This window comes from Equus quagga, chromosome 3 (genome assembly GCF_021613505.1).
Source record: "Equus quagga isolate Etosha38 chromosome 3, UCLA_HA_Equagga_1.0, whole genome shotgun sequence".
Taxonomy (NCBI): domain Eukaryota; kingdom Metazoa; phylum Chordata; class Mammalia; order Perissodactyla; family Equidae; genus Equus; species Equus quagga.
In genome coordinates, this window is record NC_060269.1 from 113,245,042 (window position 1) to 113,266,124 (window position 21,083).

At 35.4% G+C, this 21,083-nt stretch overlaps 1 protein-coding gene across 16 annotated transcripts in view; it reads left to right on the forward strand.

Moving 5' to 3' along the window:
- The window catches only part of CLOCK (clock circadian regulator), a 117,025-nt gene that overhangs the window by 74,382 nt on the left and 21,560 nt on the right, over nucleotides 1-21,083 (forward strand). For all 16 annotated transcript variants that reach the window (XM_046657389.1, XM_046657385.1, XM_046657388.1 and 13 more), the window contains 10 exons: nucleotides 344-464; nucleotides 5,122-5,235; nucleotides 5,373-5,491; nucleotides 7,273-7,355; nucleotides 7,570-7,676; nucleotides 9,721-9,868; nucleotides 10,428-10,503; nucleotides 16,720-16,861; nucleotides 18,509-18,609; nucleotides 19,142-19,231. In XM_046657389.1, coding sequence (XP_046513345.1) covers nucleotides 344-464; nucleotides 5,122-5,235; nucleotides 5,373-5,491; nucleotides 7,273-7,355; nucleotides 7,570-7,676; nucleotides 9,721-9,868; nucleotides 10,428-10,503; nucleotides 16,720-16,861; nucleotides 18,509-18,609; nucleotides 19,142-19,231 — 1,101 coding nt within the window. The remainder of the gene's footprint in view (nucleotides 1-343; nucleotides 465-5,121; nucleotides 5,236-5,372; nucleotides 5,492-7,272; nucleotides 7,356-7,569; nucleotides 7,677-9,720; nucleotides 9,869-10,427; nucleotides 10,504-16,719; nucleotides 16,862-18,508; nucleotides 18,610-19,141; nucleotides 19,232-21,083) is intronic.

Sequence of the window (21,083 nt, forward strand, 5' to 3'; positions counted from 1 at the left end):
ACAGCTTGTAGCCAAAGATTTTTCTAATCAGCTTTCTTAGTCCTGTTATATTTTAAGTGTTCAAATTTGGTGAACTCACCTTTGCAAATAATTTATCAGACTTTCAGAGTCTCACATTGGTCATGGATCTGATGACCCTAGTATCAGAGGCGTGGAGGTCGTGCTAACCTTCTTTCACCTTGTTTCCTGAGTTGTGCTCTGTAACTTGACATTTGTCAGTTTTTACAGATAATCGAAAGTTAACCATATGCTCATCTGATGCCTTAAGAGTAATTATATAGTTTTAAAATAAAGGTTTCTTGAATTACTAAAATTATTTTATTTTTATAAATTTCTTTTTCAGTCTGATCTTGTGGATCAAAGTATATTTAATTTTATCCCAGAGGGGGAACATTCAGAGGTTTATAAAATACTCTCTACCCATCTGCTGGAAAGTGATTCATTAACCCCCGAATATTTAAAATGTAAGTAGTAGCTGTTAAACAAAACGTTAAATGTGTTTGGTTGCGCTATCCTTTACTTTATAAGTTTGTGACAAACACAGACATGTTTAGCTAAGTTAATACAAAGCATCATTCCATATATCCTATTAGATCCTTTTTAAATATTAAAAAAAAATAAAATGGAATTATGACCATATTAAAAGTCTAAACTCTATTCCAGAGTATATTGAAATCCCTTCTTTTTTGTTATAATAGTTATGCCATAAAACTGTATTTTACACAAAAATGGAACTTGGCAATATGTTCTTATTAATTTTTTAAATAATTTTTAAATCTTTATTTTCTATAGTAATATATTTCATGTTTCCAAACTTAAAATTTACAAAATAATACTCTGTAAAAGTCTAGTTCACATCTTTGTGCCCAGAATTATTAGTCCTCTATCTAGATGTAGATTAAAAAAGAAACGTAGTGTTTTGAAGAAAATGCTGAAAATATTTTACAAATATTCAAGGCAACACATGTACTCTTTCTTCTTTACATTAATGGCATTACATTATTAGCAATATTCAGTACTTTGGCTTTTTATATCTGCATATGTTTAATATATATTCATTTTATTGAGGTAACTGATTTATAACATATAAATTTCAGGTGCACATCATAATATTTTTATTTGTGTGTAGAGTACATCATGTTCGCCACCCAAAGGCTAATTACCATCTGTCACCGTACACATATGCCCTATCACCTTTTGCCCTCCTCCCTGCCACCTTACCCCTCTGGTAACCACCAATCTAATCTCTGTATCTATGTGTTTGTTTGTTGTTGTTTTTATCTTCTACTTATGAGTGAAATCATATGGTATTTGACTTTCTCTATCTGACATATTTCACTTAGCATAATACCTTCAAGGTCCATCCATATTGTCACAAATGGCAATTTTTTATCTTTTTTTTAATAGCAGAGTAGTATTCCATTGTGTATATATGCCACATCTTTAGCCATTCATCCATTGATGGGCAGTTAGGTTGTTCCCAAGTCTTGGCTATTGGGAATAATGCTGCAATGAACATAGGGGTGCATATATCTTTACGCATTTGTGTTTTCGTGTTCTTTGGATAAATACCCAGAAGCTGAATAGCTGGATCATATGGTAGTTCTACTTGTAATTTTTTGAGGAATCTCCATAGTATTTTCCATAGTGGCTGCACCAATTTGCATTCCCACCAGCAGTCTATGAGGATTCCCTTTTCTCTACATCCTCTCGAACACTTGTTATTTCTTGTCTTGTTAATTATAGCCATTCTGACAGGTGTAAGGCGATAGCTCATTGTAGTTTTGATTTGCATTTCCCTAATAATTGGTGGTGTTGAAAATCTTTTCATATGCCTGTTGGCCATCTGTATATCTTCTTTGGAAAAATGTCTGTTCAGATCCTTTGCTCATTTTTTGATTGGGTTGTTTGTTTGTTTGTTGAAATTATTAATTTTTAGATAAAATCTTATATTTAATGAGAGGGAATTAAACATTCTCATTTTCACCATCATTAACCAATTGAACACTGAAACTGGAAAAAAATAACTTGTGTATTTTTTTAAATTATTAAATAAAGGAAATTATTTGCTTTATTAATTGAACAGAATTAAACAGTGACTTATTGGATGTATCTAATGTGCCAGGCACTTGTGCTATATAATAAAAGTGCCAAGAATAGTGAAAAACAGTCCCCGCCTTTTTAAGAAGTATAAAAATATGGTATAATCAGACATTTCTCCTAGATTCATTGGACAAATTAATTTGATCAGAATACTTAATTTTCTTTACTAAATTACGCTGTGTAAAATCTTAAATTACAACACTGTATTTGACCATTAGTTATTAGATATCTTCTTTAATCACTTTTTTAACGATTTTTAAATTTTGACTTTTCTGGTAATACTGACATTAATCATTTTAAAGATTTTATTTCTTCTTTTCTCCCCAAAGCCCCCCAGTACATAGTTGTGTATTTTTAGTTGTGGGTCCTTCTAGTTGTGGCATATGGGACTCCGCCTCAGCGTGGCCTGATGAGTGGTGCCATGTCCGCGCCCAGGATTCGAACCAGCGAAACCCTGGACCCTGAAGTGGAGCATGTGAACTTAACCACTCGGCCACAGGGCCCGCCCTGACATTAATCATTTTAAAGGTTCTTTGTATTTTGAACCTTCAAATTCTATAGTACATTAACTGTCCAAGAATTGGGATACACATACATATAGACACACACACACATCCAAATACATATATGAGTAAGTACGTGTGCATGTATATCTTTGATAAGAAAGGATAAACTGTCAGAAGGAGTTGAGAAGAACTAGAGACCAGGAGAATCCATTTCAAGCCTATTTATAATTGTTTTAAAATCAGGTTCTTATGATATCAACAAATAGACCACTCTAGTCTTTCACCTAAGAGAAATATTTGGGCTGGATATATTGATGTAGAGGCCAGTTATATGCCTGTAAATGGTATTTGAAGTCCTGGATCGAATGACATTGCTTGAGGTAACTGTATAGAGCAGGGAGAAAAGAATTAGAAAGGTGGAATCCTGGAACATAGCAAGAGGTGGACAAAGAAGGAGTCCGCGTTAGGAACGTTCATAAGCCAGAAGTGGCTGGAGAACTGAATGAAAGCCTCTGGCAGAAAGACATACCTGAGGCTTCTGCTTCTAGGATCAGAGGTATGGATGGCAACAAAACATTTTGATAGAAAAAGCCTTAATTAAATGACTTGCTGACCCCCTTGTTAAACAACTGATATATAAAAAATTATTTCCCCAGTAAAAAAAGTGTTTCATGCCAAAGGAGTAAACATGATTTAAAACAGAGGAGAAATTGCTTGGAAAAAGTCAGGATTCTGCAAGTAGCTCATTTGGGGCATAATGAAGGTGGGATAGTTCAGGTGGTGTGATTTGTGTCTAAAGAAGGAAATAGGACCTAATATTTTATCCTAAGGAGTTTGATTTTTTGCATAGCAAGGAGCCAATGAAAGGGGATTTGGGTGGTTTTGTGGTCTGAAAAAAAACTCTCAAGTGGAAAATTTTGAAAAGGACCAAACTGAAGATGAAGAAGATAGCAATAGAAGAAAAGATGAAGAGGAAAGCAGTAGGAGTAGGGATAGAGAGGAAAGTGTGTATATGAGTGTTAAGTAGATAAACTCAATATGACTTGGTGTTAGGCACAGCTGACAGAGTGGCTAGGGATCATCAGTGGGGAAGGTTTTAGGAAGAAGGTGGTTAGATTTTGAACCTGTTGAGTTTGGTGATAAAGCCATTCATGATGATGACAAGGAGTATGAGTTTGATGCTGTGAGCAAAGAGAGGTGTCACTGGTCCTTGATTACTGAAATAATAATGATGAGAGTAATGTTAGTCTAAGAGTAGTAGGCAAGGTTGAATCCAAGTGGGAAGGGTGTGGAGGCATAAAGAATACATTTTTGCAGTTACCTAGATGCAGGGTAATTTGTGTCTTTACTAAATTGGTGGTACTGGATGCTCAGCTGGAAAAAAAGACTAATGAGAACTTTCTTGATAAAATAAATAGTAGGTCCAGGTGATAGATTGGTTTGGGAGCTGCGTGATAGGAAGAGAAAGGATGAAATTGATATGGTTTCTAACTTGGGAGATAAGCACACACAGGAGAAAGAGGGAGGACACCTGGCTTAGGAGGAAAGAGGGATACATTCACTTTCACATATTTTGAGTTTAAGTTACTGATGGGACAATCAAGTAGAAATGTCCTGAAAGCAAATAGTGATATGAGACTTTGTCTTCTATAAAATATTAGAGTTGGTGAGAGAGATTTAGGAGTAAATAAGTTTACCAGTGCCAATAAGTTTATGAAAGATAGTAGGAGATCAACATTAAAAGAACTTTTGTGAATGCCCATGGTCTGAAGACTGATTAGCGGAACAGACAGACATAGAAAGGAGTAAGGCAAGTTTCATGCTATTGGAATGAAGACATACGAGTTTTAAGAAGAGGTAGAAACAGTGAGGAAAGACTATTGAAGTTAACGATATAAATCTTGGTGATCTTTAGAAGAGCAATTTTTGTCAAGATGTGAGGATGAAAGCCACAGTGCATGAAGTTAAGTGAAATGAATATATAGAAAGTAGAGCACATAATGAAAAAGGAGGAGGAGATCTATAATACTAAAAAGAGTAGCATGAAAAACCCTTTATTTTTTTGAGATGGAAAGACCTGAACAAGTTTAAAAGTAGAAAGTAAGGACCCAAAGAAGGGAATGTATGGATGTGAAAGGAATGAATAACAGTGGTATGGCCCTGGTCCTAGAGAAGATAGAAAAGACACTGTTCAAGGTAGAGATAGAAGCATTAGCTTTAGAATGAGAAGCAAAACCTTTTTTTGAAATCAGAGTGAAGAATGAGAAGGAAGGACGGATAAAAATGGGGAAATCATGGAGTTGCTTATGTCAGAAGATTTGTTTTCTCTGTTAAGGACAAGGTGAGATCGTCTCCTGAAGATACTATTATGGACTAAATAAAATGTCATTGAAGACTTCTGTTCGAGAAAATAATGATTGTAAACTTACACAACTCTTATAATCTTATTTTATGTGATATATTGTTCATTATGATAAATCACAAATATATCCTATTTTTTCTTTTATTTCAGCAAAAAATCAGTTAGAATTCTGTTGTCATATGCTTCGAGGAACAATAGACCCAAAGGAGCCGTCCACCTATGAATATGTGAAATTTATAGGAAATTTCAAATCTTTAAACAGTGGTGAGTTAAAATGCTTCTCTTACAATGTATTTTAACTTGGTATTCTTTTAAACTCTTAAAGATGTAGATATTTGAACATGAATAAAAACTAGATTTTCCTGGAGTAACTGAAGATTCATATTTCCTTATTGTTTTAGTATCCACTTCAGCACACAATGGTTTTGAAGGAACTATACAACGCACACACAGGCCTTCTTATGAAGATAGAGTTTGTTTTGTAGCTACTGTCAGATTAGCTACACCTCAGTTCATCAAGGTACGTTTCTAATTTTATTTCCAAAAGGAGATTTCACTTCACAGTGTGAGAACTATTTTTATGTAATTTTTTGTTGTTTCCAGAATGACTGAAACTTCCTGCAAACGTTGAAGTAGTAATGGCCACTAGTTGTTAAATATACATGAGTATGGTAATTTTGAAACAAATAATGAGTTATCAAGGTATTTATTAAATTATATAACTAATTTTTAAGTATATATCCTTGCAGTTAACCGATGGCTATATATCACCATTGTCCTGCCTTTGTGCAAAATTTTAGGGTGCTGTTTTGTATAGTCCAGAATCTACATTAAAGGGGAAAGGCCAAAAGTCTAGTTTTAAAAGATCGTTTTTGAAATTTTCTTTGGAAATATATAAGTGGCTTTTTACTGCATATAATCTACCTTTTCATTTAAAAAATTCTATTAAATAATTTATTTTTATTTCCTGGCCCCAAGAAGTAGGTGATCAGTAGGAAAGTGGGGAAATGAAAGAGTTCAACCGTTAGAAAGTGTCTGGAAATAAGTCAGACTAAGATTTTAAATTTTAGAGAGACACAGTATTATAGGACAAAGTACTGAACTAGAAGTTAGAGGATCTTAAACCAGTCTTGCTCTGCTTGTTTTGCTCTTAGGAAATAACAGCAGTGGCTAACATTTATTAAGTGCTTACTACATGCTGTATATTCTATGTGCATTATGTCATTTAATTCTTATAACAAACCTATAAGATAGATGCTAGTATGATCCTATTTTGTATATAAGGAAACTGGTGCTTAGGGAAGTTAAGTTACTGGCTCAAAGTCACAGCTATTAAGTGGTAGAACTAGGATTGATTCTCAAAGCCCAAGCTCTTAATCACTACATTGGGCTATTGAAGGTTATTCAAGGACACAGAGGCAGAAGGAATACATTGTTGAGTTACTGTGTCAGGAATGGGCAGGGATGGTGGGAGACGACGCTTGAAAAGTAAGGAGAGGCCAGAAATGAAGTGTGTTTCTTTCTTTGTTGTTTCTTTCTCCATGCTGAAGAATTTAAACTTTATCTTAACAGAATGAGAAACTATTAAGGTTTTTAAGCAGGGAAGTTATAAAATCACATTAGAGTGTTAGTAAGGTAATTATGGCCAGCACAGAAGATGAATTGAAGGACAGGGAGACTTTTTGGGGGAGATGCTGTGGCAATAATGTGAGCTGATGATGGCAAGGGTCTAGAGTCTAAACTAAGACCCTGAAGATGCATGGGAGTGAATAGATTTTTTTAAAAACTTAGAAGGTAAAATTCACAGGATTTAGTAGTGGCCATTAAAATGGTGAAAGTGAAAATGAAAGAGTGTGTTGTGACTATCACATTTCTAGACTAATGGCACACAGCACAGGTATTGCCTCCATTAGTGAGATGGAAGACTCTGTAACTGGGTGTGAGGAGTTAAGGCAGTTAGTTCATTTTAGGACATACTGAGTTTTTAATGTGTAGGGACATCCAGACAGTTGGAAATATAGAACTGTAATTCAGGAGAGAGATCTGAATTCAGAATTAGGGTTTATAGGCATGTGAGTGAATAGAGAAATGTGTAGAAGGAGAAGTACTCCCCCAGAAGCCTACATATATTTATTTACTTATCATTTAGTACTGTTATTCTTTAATACCAGAAAATAAAAATGTGTTAAAAAATTGTTCGGGAAAAAGTTATCTAATAATGACTTATAGCTAACAATATCTAGGATTGTTCTAAGGACACAGAAATGTATTTCTAAATTCTAATTATTAATTTATTTGTAGGAAATGTGCACTGTTGAAGAACCTAATGAAGAGTTTACATCTAGACATAGTTTAGAATGGAAGTTCCTATTTCTAGATCACAGGTAACTCTATTTTTAAGTTCCATAAAAAGTAATTGTCATATTATATAATTCTTGAAATTAATGGATTTCAAGGACAAACTTTTTCTAATCAGGACATTCAGATCCATTATCCATTTTTTCAGAAAATAAAAGTTCCCCCCCAAGTTGATTTCTAGTTGGAGTATTTCTTCTTATGGAAAAAGTTATAATATTAATTGTTTTATATGTAATTTAGGGCACCACCCATAATAGGATATTTGCCATTTGAAGTTCTGGGAACGTCAGGCTATGATTACTATCATGTGGATGACCTAGAAAATTTGGCAAAATGTCATGAGCACTGTAAGTAGATTTTGTTATTTCTGGTGATAATAACTATCTTTAATCATATAAATAACTGTTGTATTAATAGAAGGTGATAAAATACAAACTTATAACCATTTTTGTATTTTTGAAATATACAAGATTTTACTTTATGTGTATAACCAATCCAAGAGGAATCCTAGATCAAGTTTAAATTAAAGTTGTTCCTATTTTACATATTTCAGTTTGTAATAGGAAGTGCAGTTTTATAACAGGCATCTAATAAACCTTATTCTGAAGTCTATAAGCTCTACATCTGGAGTAAAAGAAGTAGATTCCTTTGAAAATTGTAATAGTATGCTAAACTATTAGAAGACTATTTTATACATTCTGATTTCTAGGCATGTAAGTCTGCCCAGGAGGTAGGTACACATTTAAAGAATCTCTTTTAGAAAGCTCATAGTGAGTGCTTAATGTTACCTGCTGTTATTTTTACTAGCAGCAGAAACATTATCACCTCATTGTGCCTGCACTCTTCTAAACAGTTTATGTACATTATCTCCATTATTCATCACCACAGTTCTAGAAATTAGATACTATTATTATCTCCATGAGTAAACTGAGCACAGTAAGGCTAAGTAATTTACTCACAATCTCGTAACTCATTGGTGGCAGAGACAGGATTAGTCTAGACCTACCATTTTACCACATGCTGTTCCTGCTTTGTTTCAGAAGTTTGTTTTAATGATAGGTTTTATTTGCTTTTCTGATCCTCCTCCCCAAATCCTACCCTCTTGGGTGCCCTCTAAAGCTTCATTAGATATTTAAGATACTTTCATGATGTCTTAGGCTGGTCTAATAAACCCCTCTATATGAAAATAAAGCATGTTATATAATAGCATCAACTATATGGAAGATTTTCAGAGTAAAGTCATTTCAGCACAAAAGAAAACATAATTCACTCCAAGTGATATTGGCTCTATGCTCCATGATGTATTGAAAAGATCTGACACTTCTGTTAACTAGCTGGGTAATTTTGGACAAGCAATTTAAATTTTATAGACTTTCATTTCCTCATTAAAAGTGAGAGAGTGAGTGGGGGGCTGGCCCCGTGGCCGAGTGGTTAAGTTCGCGCGCTCCGCTGCAGGCGGCCCACTGTTTCGTTAGTTCGAATCCTGGGCGCGGACACGGCACTGCTCATCAAACCACACTGAGGCAGCGTCCCACATGCCACAACTAGAAGAACCCACAACGAAGAATACACAACTATGTACCGGGGGGGGCTTTGGGGAGAAAAGGAAAAAATAAAATCTTTAAAAAAAATAAAAAAATAAAAAAAAAGTGAGAGAGTGAGATTCCTGACCAGCATTTCCTAAGGTTTGTTCCACTAAATACCCGTCCATTAAAAACAGATTTTGTGGTCAAGGAAGACTGAGAAACACTTCATAGTCAATCCCCACCCCTGTTCTCCCAGACTCTTGACATGCGTTAGCATACTCAAGGTTTTGAGAAGACTAAATAAACATATTTAACAAAGTTTCCCAAATTAATTTAACCACAAAACCTACTTTTTGCTTAATCTCTGTCAAAAGGCTTCAGAACTTACAATCTACAGAGAATATTTTGAGAAATACTGTACTAATCAGTTCTTCACTCAATTAAGTTATTCTCATTTTGGTTTGTTAAGGTGTAGAATTAAATCCCTCAAAGATGCTGTACATGCCAGGGTACCCATGGGAAGAAAACTCAGGGGTGATTGCTTACCGCTATTATCTTCAGTAAATCTTGGCAGGCGGAAGTCAATAGTGAATAAGCTTGAGTATTTGAAAATGTGTTTTGTATGAAAGTATCTAAGACCAGCAATAACAGGCTATAAATTGGGCACTGTGGAAGGTGTGTTCATTGCTTGGGACCTTAAGCTGTCTCTGCAGAATAGCATTTTCCTATAATTGATATATGTGTTATTGAAAAGCCAGAAGAATAATTATATATATAAATTTAGATGTAAATGATAACTTTGGCTAAAAAACAGATTCATAACTAATAGTATGAATCAAAAAACATTTTTCTCTTTTCTTCTTAGTAATGCAATACGGGAAAGGCAAATCATGTTATTATAGGTTCCTGACCAAAGGACAACAGTGGATTTGGCTTCAGACTCATTATTATATCACTTATCATCAGTGGAATTCAAGGCCAGAGTTTATTGTTTGTACTCACACCGTAGTAAGGTAGTAATTCTTTTATAGAGTTTCTGAATTATAGAAACATTCATAGTGGTTTCCGCAACGTAATTTTTATGCATGACTTTTTAATGAACTACAAAGTGATTTTATTCCCCATTTTTGATATATATTTTCAATATAATATTAAATTTGCTTACAAGCATTATATAGAAATAGAATACAGGGATATATAGATATGTAATTCTTGACATAAATTTTATGGTTTAGAGCAAAGTTGTAACTATCTTTCATGTACCAAAGTCAATCATGTAAAAGGAAAACTGGAGTACATAAGCATACTCTTCCTTTATTTAATTCCTCTTAGTTTAAGTACTTTGTAGTTATGGATCATTTACAGTAGCATAAAACACTTTTGAGATAATTAGAAAAATGCAATTTGAATTAATATAGTACACTATAGATATGATATGTTTTACATTTGTGTAGCATATAGAAAATAGTCTGAAACTAGTGATGAATAAGACACGTAACCAACACTGAATGATTGCACCTCTGCAGTATTTTAAATGAATGATGAAACACTAAAATTCTGTTCTATTTGTAGTTATGCAGAAGTTAGGGCTGAAAGACGACGAGAACTTGGCATTGAAGAGTCTCTTCCTGAGACAGCTGCTGACAAAGTATGTATCTTACAGTTTTTAAAAAATTATTTAATTTCTTCCCAATGAAAGACAAGGCTCAGTAATTTACAGGAAAATTAGTTTTCAAATATTTCATTTCTTCACTTGTGACAAGGTTATAATTATACTTTACTGTTTATTTTTATTTTAAATTTAATATTTTAAACCTTCATCTGCTTCTAAAAAGAGATTTGAAGGGCCTGCTATTTAGTGATAATTGGGTGAGAGACATGTATGATCTCAGATTTAAATTACCATTTATTAATTGCCTAGGATGTGATAGACTCTGGCTAGAGTCTTTATATAAATTATGAAATGTCATTTATTCTTCAGACATTGTTATCTGGTAGGTAATATCCCCACTTTGAAAATACTGAAACTGAGGTTTTAAGAGGGTGCAAAAAACCTCCCCTAAAGACACATGGCTGGAAACTCTGGTTTCTCTTTTCATTCCATCAGGTAGAAGTGTAGTGTATTAGTTATCTATTGCTGTGTAACAAAACTTGGTGTAAAATAACACACATTTATGATCTCAAAGTTTCTGTGGGTCAAGGATCCAGGCACAGTTTAGTTGGGCCCTCTGCTTCAGAATTGGTCATGAGGCTACAGTCAAAGTGTCAGCCCAGGGTCTCTCACAGGCTGAAATCAAGGTGTCAGTGGGGGTCATAGTCATCTCAAGGTTCAGCTAGGGCAGAAGCTATTTCCAAGCTGGCTCAGTGGTTTTTAGAAGGATCAGGTTCCTCTTGGGCAGTTGGACTAAGGGCCTTTAGTTCCTTTCTGACTGATTGCCAGAGGCAACCCTCAGTTTCCAGGTGGCCCTTTCCATCAGAGCAAGTATGGAAGAAGATCCAGGGAGAGAAAAAAACCAGCAATATGAAAGCCAGGGTCTTTTGTTACCTAATCACAGAGTGGTATCCCATCACTGTTGTCTATTCTTTTTATTAGAAGCAAATCATTAGGTCCAGCCTACACTAAAGGGGAGGGATTATATAAGGTTATGAATAGCACGAGGTGGAAATCATTGTAAGCCATGTTAGAAGTTGCCTATAACAGGTATTTTTGACATATGGAGAATAAGTGGAATGAGAAGAGTCAATCTATTAAAAAGTGAGTTAAGTAGGCAGCATGCCAAGGGACAATATGGGAGGTATTGTTCAGTCATTCAACAAACCTTAAGTACCTTCCATGTGCCAGGAAGTACTGGATATGGCTCTAGATGCTGAGAATACAGCAGTGAATAACACAGGCAAATTCTCTACTCTCATGGATCCTATGTGAAAGAGTTTTCCCAAAGAAGCTTTGTATGATTAGAGGAAGAAGATCCAGTATGTTTTAGTAAAAGAAATTTTCTGAGAAAAATGCTTAAATCTAGGGTTCCTTGAAATGAGGACCATTATAGAAACTGAAGTATATAGAGATTGTTGCTCCTTGCTGCTTTTTCCCTCATGCCGGTATCTAGTCCTACTAAATTTAACTAGCCCTACTTCCAAAATATACTCCAACTATGTCCACTTTCTCGCCATGTTTACTATTACCACTGTGATCCTCTTGGAGTTTAGGAAAGAGGTCCCATTGAGATATATTTTTGAGAAACTTCAGTGTGTAGATGGTTTTAAAGTCATGAATCTAAGTGTGATCACCAAGGGAATGAGTGTAGAGAGAGAAAATGAGCAACGACTAAGCAGTGGGGCACTCCAACATTGAGAGATTAGGGAGAACCAATCACAGAGGAGACCAAGGGGAAATATCCAGTGAAGCAGGAATAAAACCAGGAAACTAAGCTGTCCTAGAAGCCAAGAAAAGAAAGTGTATTAGTGAGGAGTGAATAGTCAGCTTTGTCAGATTAAGCTGAAATAGGTTAAATAGACAAGCACTGAGAATTGAGCACTAGGTTTAACAACATCTAGTCATTGATCAGGAAGAACAGATTGGGTGGAATAGTAATATGGATGAAAGCCTGATTAGAGTGGGTTTAAAAGAGAATTTTCTGGGACAAGGGGAATTAGAGATAGTGAATAAGGAGAGGTTTTACTACAAAGAGGAGAGAAATGGGGCAGTATTAGGAAGAAGTGGACTTAAAAGAAGTTTTTGCTTTTTAAGGTGGGAGAAATAATAGCATGTTTGTATACTGGTGAGAATGGTCTTATGGAGAGAGAAAAATTGGTGATAGGAGAGAGAGAGGTAGAAATGCTAGCACAACGTTCTTAAGTAGGTGAGAGAAGATGAGATCTAGTCCATAAGTGGGCAGATTGGGTTTAAGGGGGACAGATTATTCAGCTATACAGCAGGAGCTGGCAACTGTAGTCTTTAGGCCAGATCTGGCCCTCTGCCTAGTTTTGTAACACCCACAAGCTACAAATGTTTTTTACATGTTTTTTTTTTCTTTACAGATTGGCACCTGAGCTAACATCTGTTGCCAATCTTCTTTGGTTTTTTGTTTTCCTTCTTACCCTGAAAGCCCCCCAGTACATAGTTGTATATTCTTAGTTTTAGGTCCTTCTGGTTGTGCTATGTGGAAAGCCACCTCAACGTGGCTTGATGAGCGGTGCCAGTGCCACACCCAGGATCTCAACTGGTGAAACCCTGGGCCGCCGAAGCAGAGCATGCGAACTTAACCACTCAGTCACAGGGCCAGCCCCCTTACATGTTTTTAAGTGATTAAAAAAAAAGAAGAATAGTGTTTTGTGACACATGAAAATTATATCAAATTCCACAGCCCCACTCAATTGTTTATATACTGTTGCCAATGGCTGCTTTTGTGCTACAACAGCAGAGTTGCATAGTTGGAACAGAGACTGTATGGCCCACAAAGCCTAAAAGTTTGCTGATCCCTGATCTGTAGTAACAGGAAGAAAAGTAGAATATGTGAGTACGGATGCTGGTAGGTAAGTTGATGGAGTGGTGGGAGCTTGTAGCAGTACTCTTCACTAAAATAGGAACAGAGTTACCAGCTAAGAGTGAGGTTAGGAGAGGAGCTGTTGGAGGTTTGAGAAGAGAGGAAAAGGCATTAAATGGTTTTCTAGGACAGCAGGAAAGTGAACGGACAGAGAATTTTAGTCTGTTTGACAGGCAGAATTAAGGAACCACTTGAGGTTCTTGGTCATTAATTTAGAGAGAGAACAGTCATCATATTGTGTTTCTTCAACCATGGTCAGCTATGCAGGAAAAGATGTAGAACAGGTTAAAAATTGGGTTTAACCAGCTTTTGGATTTTTCTAAGGGAGTGTGGTGAAGGGAACTAGGAGCAAGGGAGTTGATGATACATGCAAGGCCGTGGTTATGATGATTAATCATGAATTTAAGCTGGGTAAGGAGGGGAGAGAAAACAAAGTAAGAGAGTGATTGTGAAAATATGGTAGAATAAATGTATTTTAGGCTCCACCAAAGGATTACTGGAGTTGAGATATTAAAGAGAATGAGTAGGAAATATGGAAAATGGTCGTCAAAGAATAGGATGTTTGAAATTTAGATAATGGAAGGTTTATTCTTGTTGGTAATGACTGTGGTCTTACCACAGTCTCACAGTCTATGGTATGAATATATGAATATTGATAATCTTGGAATTAAGAATTATTGAGGGTAATACTGAGCCAGAAGTGAAAATTTTAATTCAGGTACTTAGGAGTGACCACACGGTCAGTGGATGACTGCAACAATGAGAGAGAGTGAGTTACGTGGCGTAGTAATGTGAGATTCAAAGCTGTGAGTTTTAGGAAAAGAAGAAGGGAAAATTTTCTGAAAAGAGCAGTAGGAGTACTTCTATTTCACCTTCAGAGCAGAGGTCTGAGGGTTGTGAGAGAGAAAACAGCCACCACTTGAGACCTACAAGGAAAATTGTATCCTCCAGGGAGATCTGGGATTTTGGATACTCAAGGCAGGCAGAAGGTTTCAGGAGCTGGGAGGCAGTGGGAGATGGAGACAAAAATAGAGGGTGTGAAGAGCAGTGAGAGTGCAGGACATAAGGCCTTGTGTCACATCACCCTTTTTTTTCCCTTTATGGTATGAGTAACTTTGAAATCATATTGTTTATTTATGTGTGTGTATGTATGTGTACTCATGCTCCCCCTTCTCTGTAGCTTCCTAGAATAAGAACAGGGAATTGTTTCTCATTCACTGCTGCATGTGGAAGGCCTGTGATAGGCCCTCTCCTTGACACTTCCCTCTATCATAATGAGGAGGAAAGGGAAGATGAGTATATTGGTATACCTGGTGTATTAGCAGGTAGAGTTATAAATTTGGCAGTGGCAAGTATTCTCATCTATATAAGGCGAGTCTATCGGTTCAGAGAGGAGACAGAAGTTTCAGAACAGTGGGAAAGATAGAGAATAATTGTGAAGAGTAAGAAAGTTAGCCTGCCCAAAAAACTTAATGTTTCTGCCTAGTGCTGAGTGTCCATTTTAGTTTGGTGATCATTTTTGGTTGACCATAATTGTTGCCAAAGGAAAATTTGAGAAGTGAGCTGGAAGGATGGGATAGGAAAGTATGGTTTAAAGTGGGATTCAGTTTGTGCTTTTAGAGGTGCTACAGTATCTGGTAATGACAGGTGTAGAGATGGAATGATTGAGGTAGAGTGGAGGAGAAAGGTTTATTAGAGATGAGGAGTTCCTAGAAAGCTGAGAGGCCAGGACAGGATATTGGATGAGTCATCCATATAGATATTGAAGTTCTGGAGAAAGGTCAGAGGTGGAGGGAAGAGGGAGATTTTCAGCAGTCCAATGCTGAGTCCCAAAGATGCTTACAGTACTTTGTGTGTAAACTAAAATGTCATCTTTATTCTGTTTCTTTTTTTTCCTATACTTTCTTTTTTTTTACTGTGGTGAAATACGAAATAACATTTACCACTTTTACCAATTTTAATTGTACAATTCAGTGGCATTAAATACATCCACACTGTTATGCAACCATCACCACCATCCATCACCAAAATTTTTTCATCTTCCCAAACTGAAACTCTATACCATTAAACAGTAACTCCCCATTCCCTCCTTCCTCCAGCCCCTGGCAGCTACCAATCTACTTTCTGACTCTATGAATTTGACCCTATAGGTATTGCATATAAATGGAATCATACAGTATTTTTCCTATTGTAACTGGCTTATTTCACTTGGCATAATGTCCTCAAGTTTCGTCCGTGTTGTAGCATGAGTCAGAATTTCCTTCCTTTTTAAGGCTGAATAATCTTTCATTGTATGTATATGCCACGTGTTGTTTATCCATTCATCTGTTGATAGACACTTGGGTTGCATTTATCTTTTGGCTATTGTGAATAATGGTGCTATGAACATGTATGTACAAATACCTGTTTGAGTCCCCGCTTTCAATTCTTTTGAGTACATACCCAGAAATGGAATTGCTGGATCATATGGGAATTCTATGTATTTAATTTTTTGAGGAAGTGTCATACTGTTTTCTATAGTAGCTGCACTATTTTACATTCCCATTAATAGTGCACGAGGGTTCCAATTTTTCCATATCCTTGCCAACACTGGTTATTGTCTATTTTTTTTTTGATAATTGCCATCCTGATGGGTGTGAAGTGCTATTTCATTGTGCTTTTGATTTGCATTTCCCTAATGATTAGTGATGTTGAGCATCTTTTCATGTGTTTATTGACCATTTATCTATCTTCTTTGGAGAAATATCTATGTAAGACCTTTGTCCGTTTTTTAATTGAATTTTTTAATTTATTTTTTATTTTTTTTTGCTGTTGAGTTTTATGAGTTCTTCATACTGGGTATTAATTCTTTATCAGATAAATGATTTGCAAATGTTTTCTCCCTTCAGTGGGTTGCCTTCCTACTCTGTTCATAGTGTCCTTTGATGCACTTTTGTTGCCTGTGCTTTTAGTGTTATATCCACGAATTCATTGCTCAATCCACTGTCATAAAGCTTCTCCCCTTTTCTTCTATAAGTCTTATAGTTTTAGCTCTTATGTTTACGTCTTTGAAACATTTTGAGTTAATTTTTATGTATGGTATAAGGTAAGAGTCCAACATCATTCTTTTGCATCTCGTTTCTTTAAATAGAGAATGAAGCCAAAACTTTGTTGCTATAGAAAATAAATGTTCATTTCTTTACCTACTATTACACGGGTACCTTTGCCTTGTTGTGGGTAAAAATTTGATTGGGGGGAGGAGGGGTAAGCAAGCAGTATTGCTAATTTGGGATCTCTGAACTGAACCACAAGAAAACATTTATTTTACTCTGTCTCCTTAGGGCCAAGATTCTGGGTCTGATAATCGTATAAACACAGTCAGTCTCAAGGAGGCATTGGAAAGATTTGATCACAGCCCAACCCCTTCTGCTTCCTCCCGGAGTTCAAGAAAATCATCTCACACAGCAGTCTCGGACCCTTCCTGTGAGTACTGTAGCTTGAAAGCAGACTTCTTTAGAGAGAGTGCTTCTAAATTGTGTTACTGGTACCAGCATTTTTCATTACAGGCTGCTTTAAAATGATAAGTTTTTACATTTCTGAAATATATTAACCTTTACAGTGAGCAAGAAGCCCATTGCTCACATTTAGTAAAGAATTAAGTTTATGAAGTAGCCTATAAAATATGTAGGTAGTAATGTTGGTATTAAGTTTTTTATCATCCCTCAAAAAGAAAGCAAAACTATTTTTTTCTTTTCTACTGGTAGAGCCAGTAAGTGTTCCTTAAGCTTGCTTTTTGAAAGGTATTTTTTAGTGCCTTGTCTTTATGAAAACTCGCATAATTGTCATTTAAATTAGTAAACTTTTTTTTTTTTAAAGAGTTTAGCACTTTTATTTCTTAGGATATTAAAACTATATATAATAAGGAAAAAGGGGGTTGTTTGAACTGCTCAGCATCTGGGTAGAACATCAAAGAGGTTAAACACAGAAGTTCTAAAATCTTAGGAAGAAAATTTTCCCGTTAGAGCTATTTCTCTTTTTAAAAACATTTTATTTAGTTGTTAAGGACACTTAAAATGAGATCTGTCCTCTTGAATTTTTAAGTGTATAACACTTGATTGTTGACTGCACAGCAGATCTCTAGAGCCTATTCATAGTGCTTAACTGAAACTTCATGCCCATTGATTAGTTAACTCCCTATTTCCCCCTCCCCAAAGCCCTTGCACCATTCTGCTCTTTGATTCAATGAATTTGACTATTTTACCTCATGTAATGGAGTCATGCAGTACTTGTCTTTCTACCATTGGCTTATTTCACCCAGCATAATGTCTTAAGGGTTCATCCATGTTGTTGCATTTTGCAGAATTTCCTTCTTTTTTAAGGTTGAATATAGATGTATTCCATTGTATGTATATACCACATTTTGTTTATCCATTCATCTGTCAATAGACATTTAGATTATTTCCACATCTTGGCTGTTGTGAATAGTGCTGCAGTGAACACAAGAGTGCTAATATCTCTTCGAGATCCTGATTTTAATTCTTTTGGATAAACACCCAGAAGTGGGATTCCTGGATCATATATCGTAGTTCTATGTTTAATTTTTTTGAGAAACCTCCATACTGTTTTCCACAGTGGCTGCACCATTTTGCATCCCCACCAACAGTGTGCAAGGATTCCAGTTTCTCTACAGTCTTGCCAATACTTACTTTTTGGTTTTTTGGTAATAGCCATCCTGACAGCTATGAGGAGATATCTCATTGTGGTTTTGATTTGCATTTCCATGATGATTAGTGACTTTGAGCATTTTTTCATATACCGCTTGGCCATTTGTATGTCTTCTTTTGAAAAATGTCTATTCAAGTTCTAAGGCCATTTTTTAATTGAGTTATTAGGTTTTTTACTATTGAGTTATAGACGTAGTAAACATTTTTATGTTTCAAGTTTTCCTATTTCAAATATTTTCTTTATCTTAAAAAAGAAATAATTAAAATGAATCATCTTATTGTCACAGACTTCACTTTTCTTGAATGATTCAGAAAAATTTTCATCGAAATGCATTTTGAGACTAATCTTTGAAAACTGTATTTTATAAAGTACTAATGCTATTCTGTTTTTGTTGACTAATCTCAGCAACACCAACAAAGATCCCAACGGATACTAGCACTCCTCCCAGACAGCATTTACCAGCTCATGAAAAGATGGCACAAAGGAGGTCATCATTTAGTAGTCAGGTAAACTTTTTTAGTTAGTATTCTTTTGAATAAAGATATAGTAAAAGGGGAAAAAATCATCTAAATCTTCAGAAATTCATTGATTCATTATCCCTTTCTATAAAGATCAAAGTAGTTGTTGATAACACTCAAGATCTTTCCTTTTTTGAGAATTAGTTGTCAACATATCAATCCTTTTGATTGTCTCTCAGGTAAAATGTCAGATTTTTTTTCACTTATGAAAAGCTGGTAATTTAGAGCTATTTTATATCTAATTTCAAATGCTAATCACTTTCAGTTAAGTCCAGTCAGCTTTTATTTGAGAGCCCACGCAAGGTAATGTGGCAGAAACCTTGGAAAATAAAAAGATAAATAGTGTTTATCTATGAACTGATGTTTCCAGTGTAGAAAGGGAGAAGTGCCTGTGCTCAGCTTGAAAAGTCTGAGGCAGATTGTAATCCAGTTATAAAGATACCATGGTGATAATTTTGGTGGAAGTTCTCATGTATGGGAACAATCATTACTCCAGTGTTATTTTTTATTTTGCTTCTAGTCCATAAATTCCCAGTCTGTTGGTCAGTCATTGACACAGCCAGTGATGTCTCAAGCTGCAAATTTACCAGTTCCACAAGGCATGTCCCAGGTATTTTTTGTTTGTTTGTTTCAGTTGAGTATTTTAAAATAAATTGTTTTTAAGCTAATGTAGATTTTTAAAAATATATACTTATAGATGCAGTAACTCTCAACAGTGGGCATTTAGAATATATGGGGATATTTTTGATTGTCAATAATTGTGGGGTACCACTAGCCCATAGTAGGCAAGGACAAGAGATGCTAATTGTCTTTCCGAATGCATGACAGTTTTGTACAACAAAGAATTGTCCTGCTTAATATGCTGTAACACCCCTATTGAGAAACACTATAGACAGAAAGATATTAAAGATGAAATATAGGTGTTTATTTTGTTCTTCCTATGGATATTGGAAGAATTGAGTAATTTTATTCATATATTCATTCATATATTTTCTTGTTAGATATTGCTGGTGCTGGCAGTATAAATATTTAATATCTATACTAAAAGATTTTATTACATCTAGGGGGAATGACAGATAACTACAATACAATATTATGTAGTCTGTGCTCAAGGTGTATAGGTTGATATGTAAGAACATTACATGGGCCCTTAATGCAGCCTGAGAAAGTGAAGGATTGAAAGAATTGTTGCTTGAGCTGAGTCCCAAAGGAGGCCTAAATATAGAAATTAGCAACACAAAGGAGAGATAATACAAAAATGACACAAAGTTACTTTTGATCATAACTTCCAAACCTGTAACTTATGACTCTGTACTCATTCAGTGCCTCAAACACGTTAAAAATACTACTAAGTAGTGGTAAAAATAATCCAAAATTTTCTGACTGTTTTGTTTGGCATTAAATATACCTTGACTTAACAGTATCTTAATTTCAAATAATGTTAGTTAACAGTAGGTAAAAAAAATCTTTTTCTAAAAATACCTTTATCTTATATAGTTATTATTTAAATTATACATATATAATTATAGCTGTTATATGACACTTGAACAAATATGCTCTACATTACCTATATGTCAAAATCTTGCAACATATGATCATGTAAGGTGTTTATGACAGCACAGTATTACTAAATATTATCTGTAACTGCCATAGTTTTTATCAGCATTGAGTCCTCAAATGCTTTTTATTCTGAAGGTTAACAGAATTTTTATGCAAATATTTAGACATACTTTCAATATTATTAATTTATTAGTTTCAAGATACTGAGTAAGCATATCTTAACATTTTAAAGGGATATTTTCATGCAATAAATAATATCTACTATGTTAATAAGTATTTAAATCTCATTTCATTCAGTGATAAAGCCAAACACTTTGCCTCTTAGGTCTGTGACTTTATTTCCTGTCATTCTGCCTTCTGTGTTTGCTTCTATTTTCTTATTTGTACTTAACAGAAATCCTTTAAGTGGTGACAATGTAATGTTTACCTGAAGGTATAAATAACTTTAGTTAGGATAAAATGTATTTGTATGACATCAATATAACATTTTGAATAATATAAAAAAGTGAAGGCAAATGACAGCATCTTGGTGGAGTGAGCTCTCCCCGTGAACTCTCCCCTCCACAATACAATGAAAAGAACATTCATATTCCAACAGAGGACATCCACAGAACACAAAAGATGTCTTAGAGACCCACACAGCCATACATTGGAAGGTGGAGGTGCTGGAACTGCCCTCAGAGGAGGTGGAACAGGCCTAGGGGAAAGTCCCCTACTGAGGTGACTATCATGGGAGTGACTTCATCAAGCCAACACCCTAGGAGAACAGATAGCAAGGACATAGAAATAAGCCCCCAAGAACACGTAGGAGAAAGAAAGCACCCCTCCTCCCACCTGCCCCAGCACCCAACTCCAGCACCTGAGCAGAATGCAGAGGGCTCAGAACATACAGCTCTTGAACC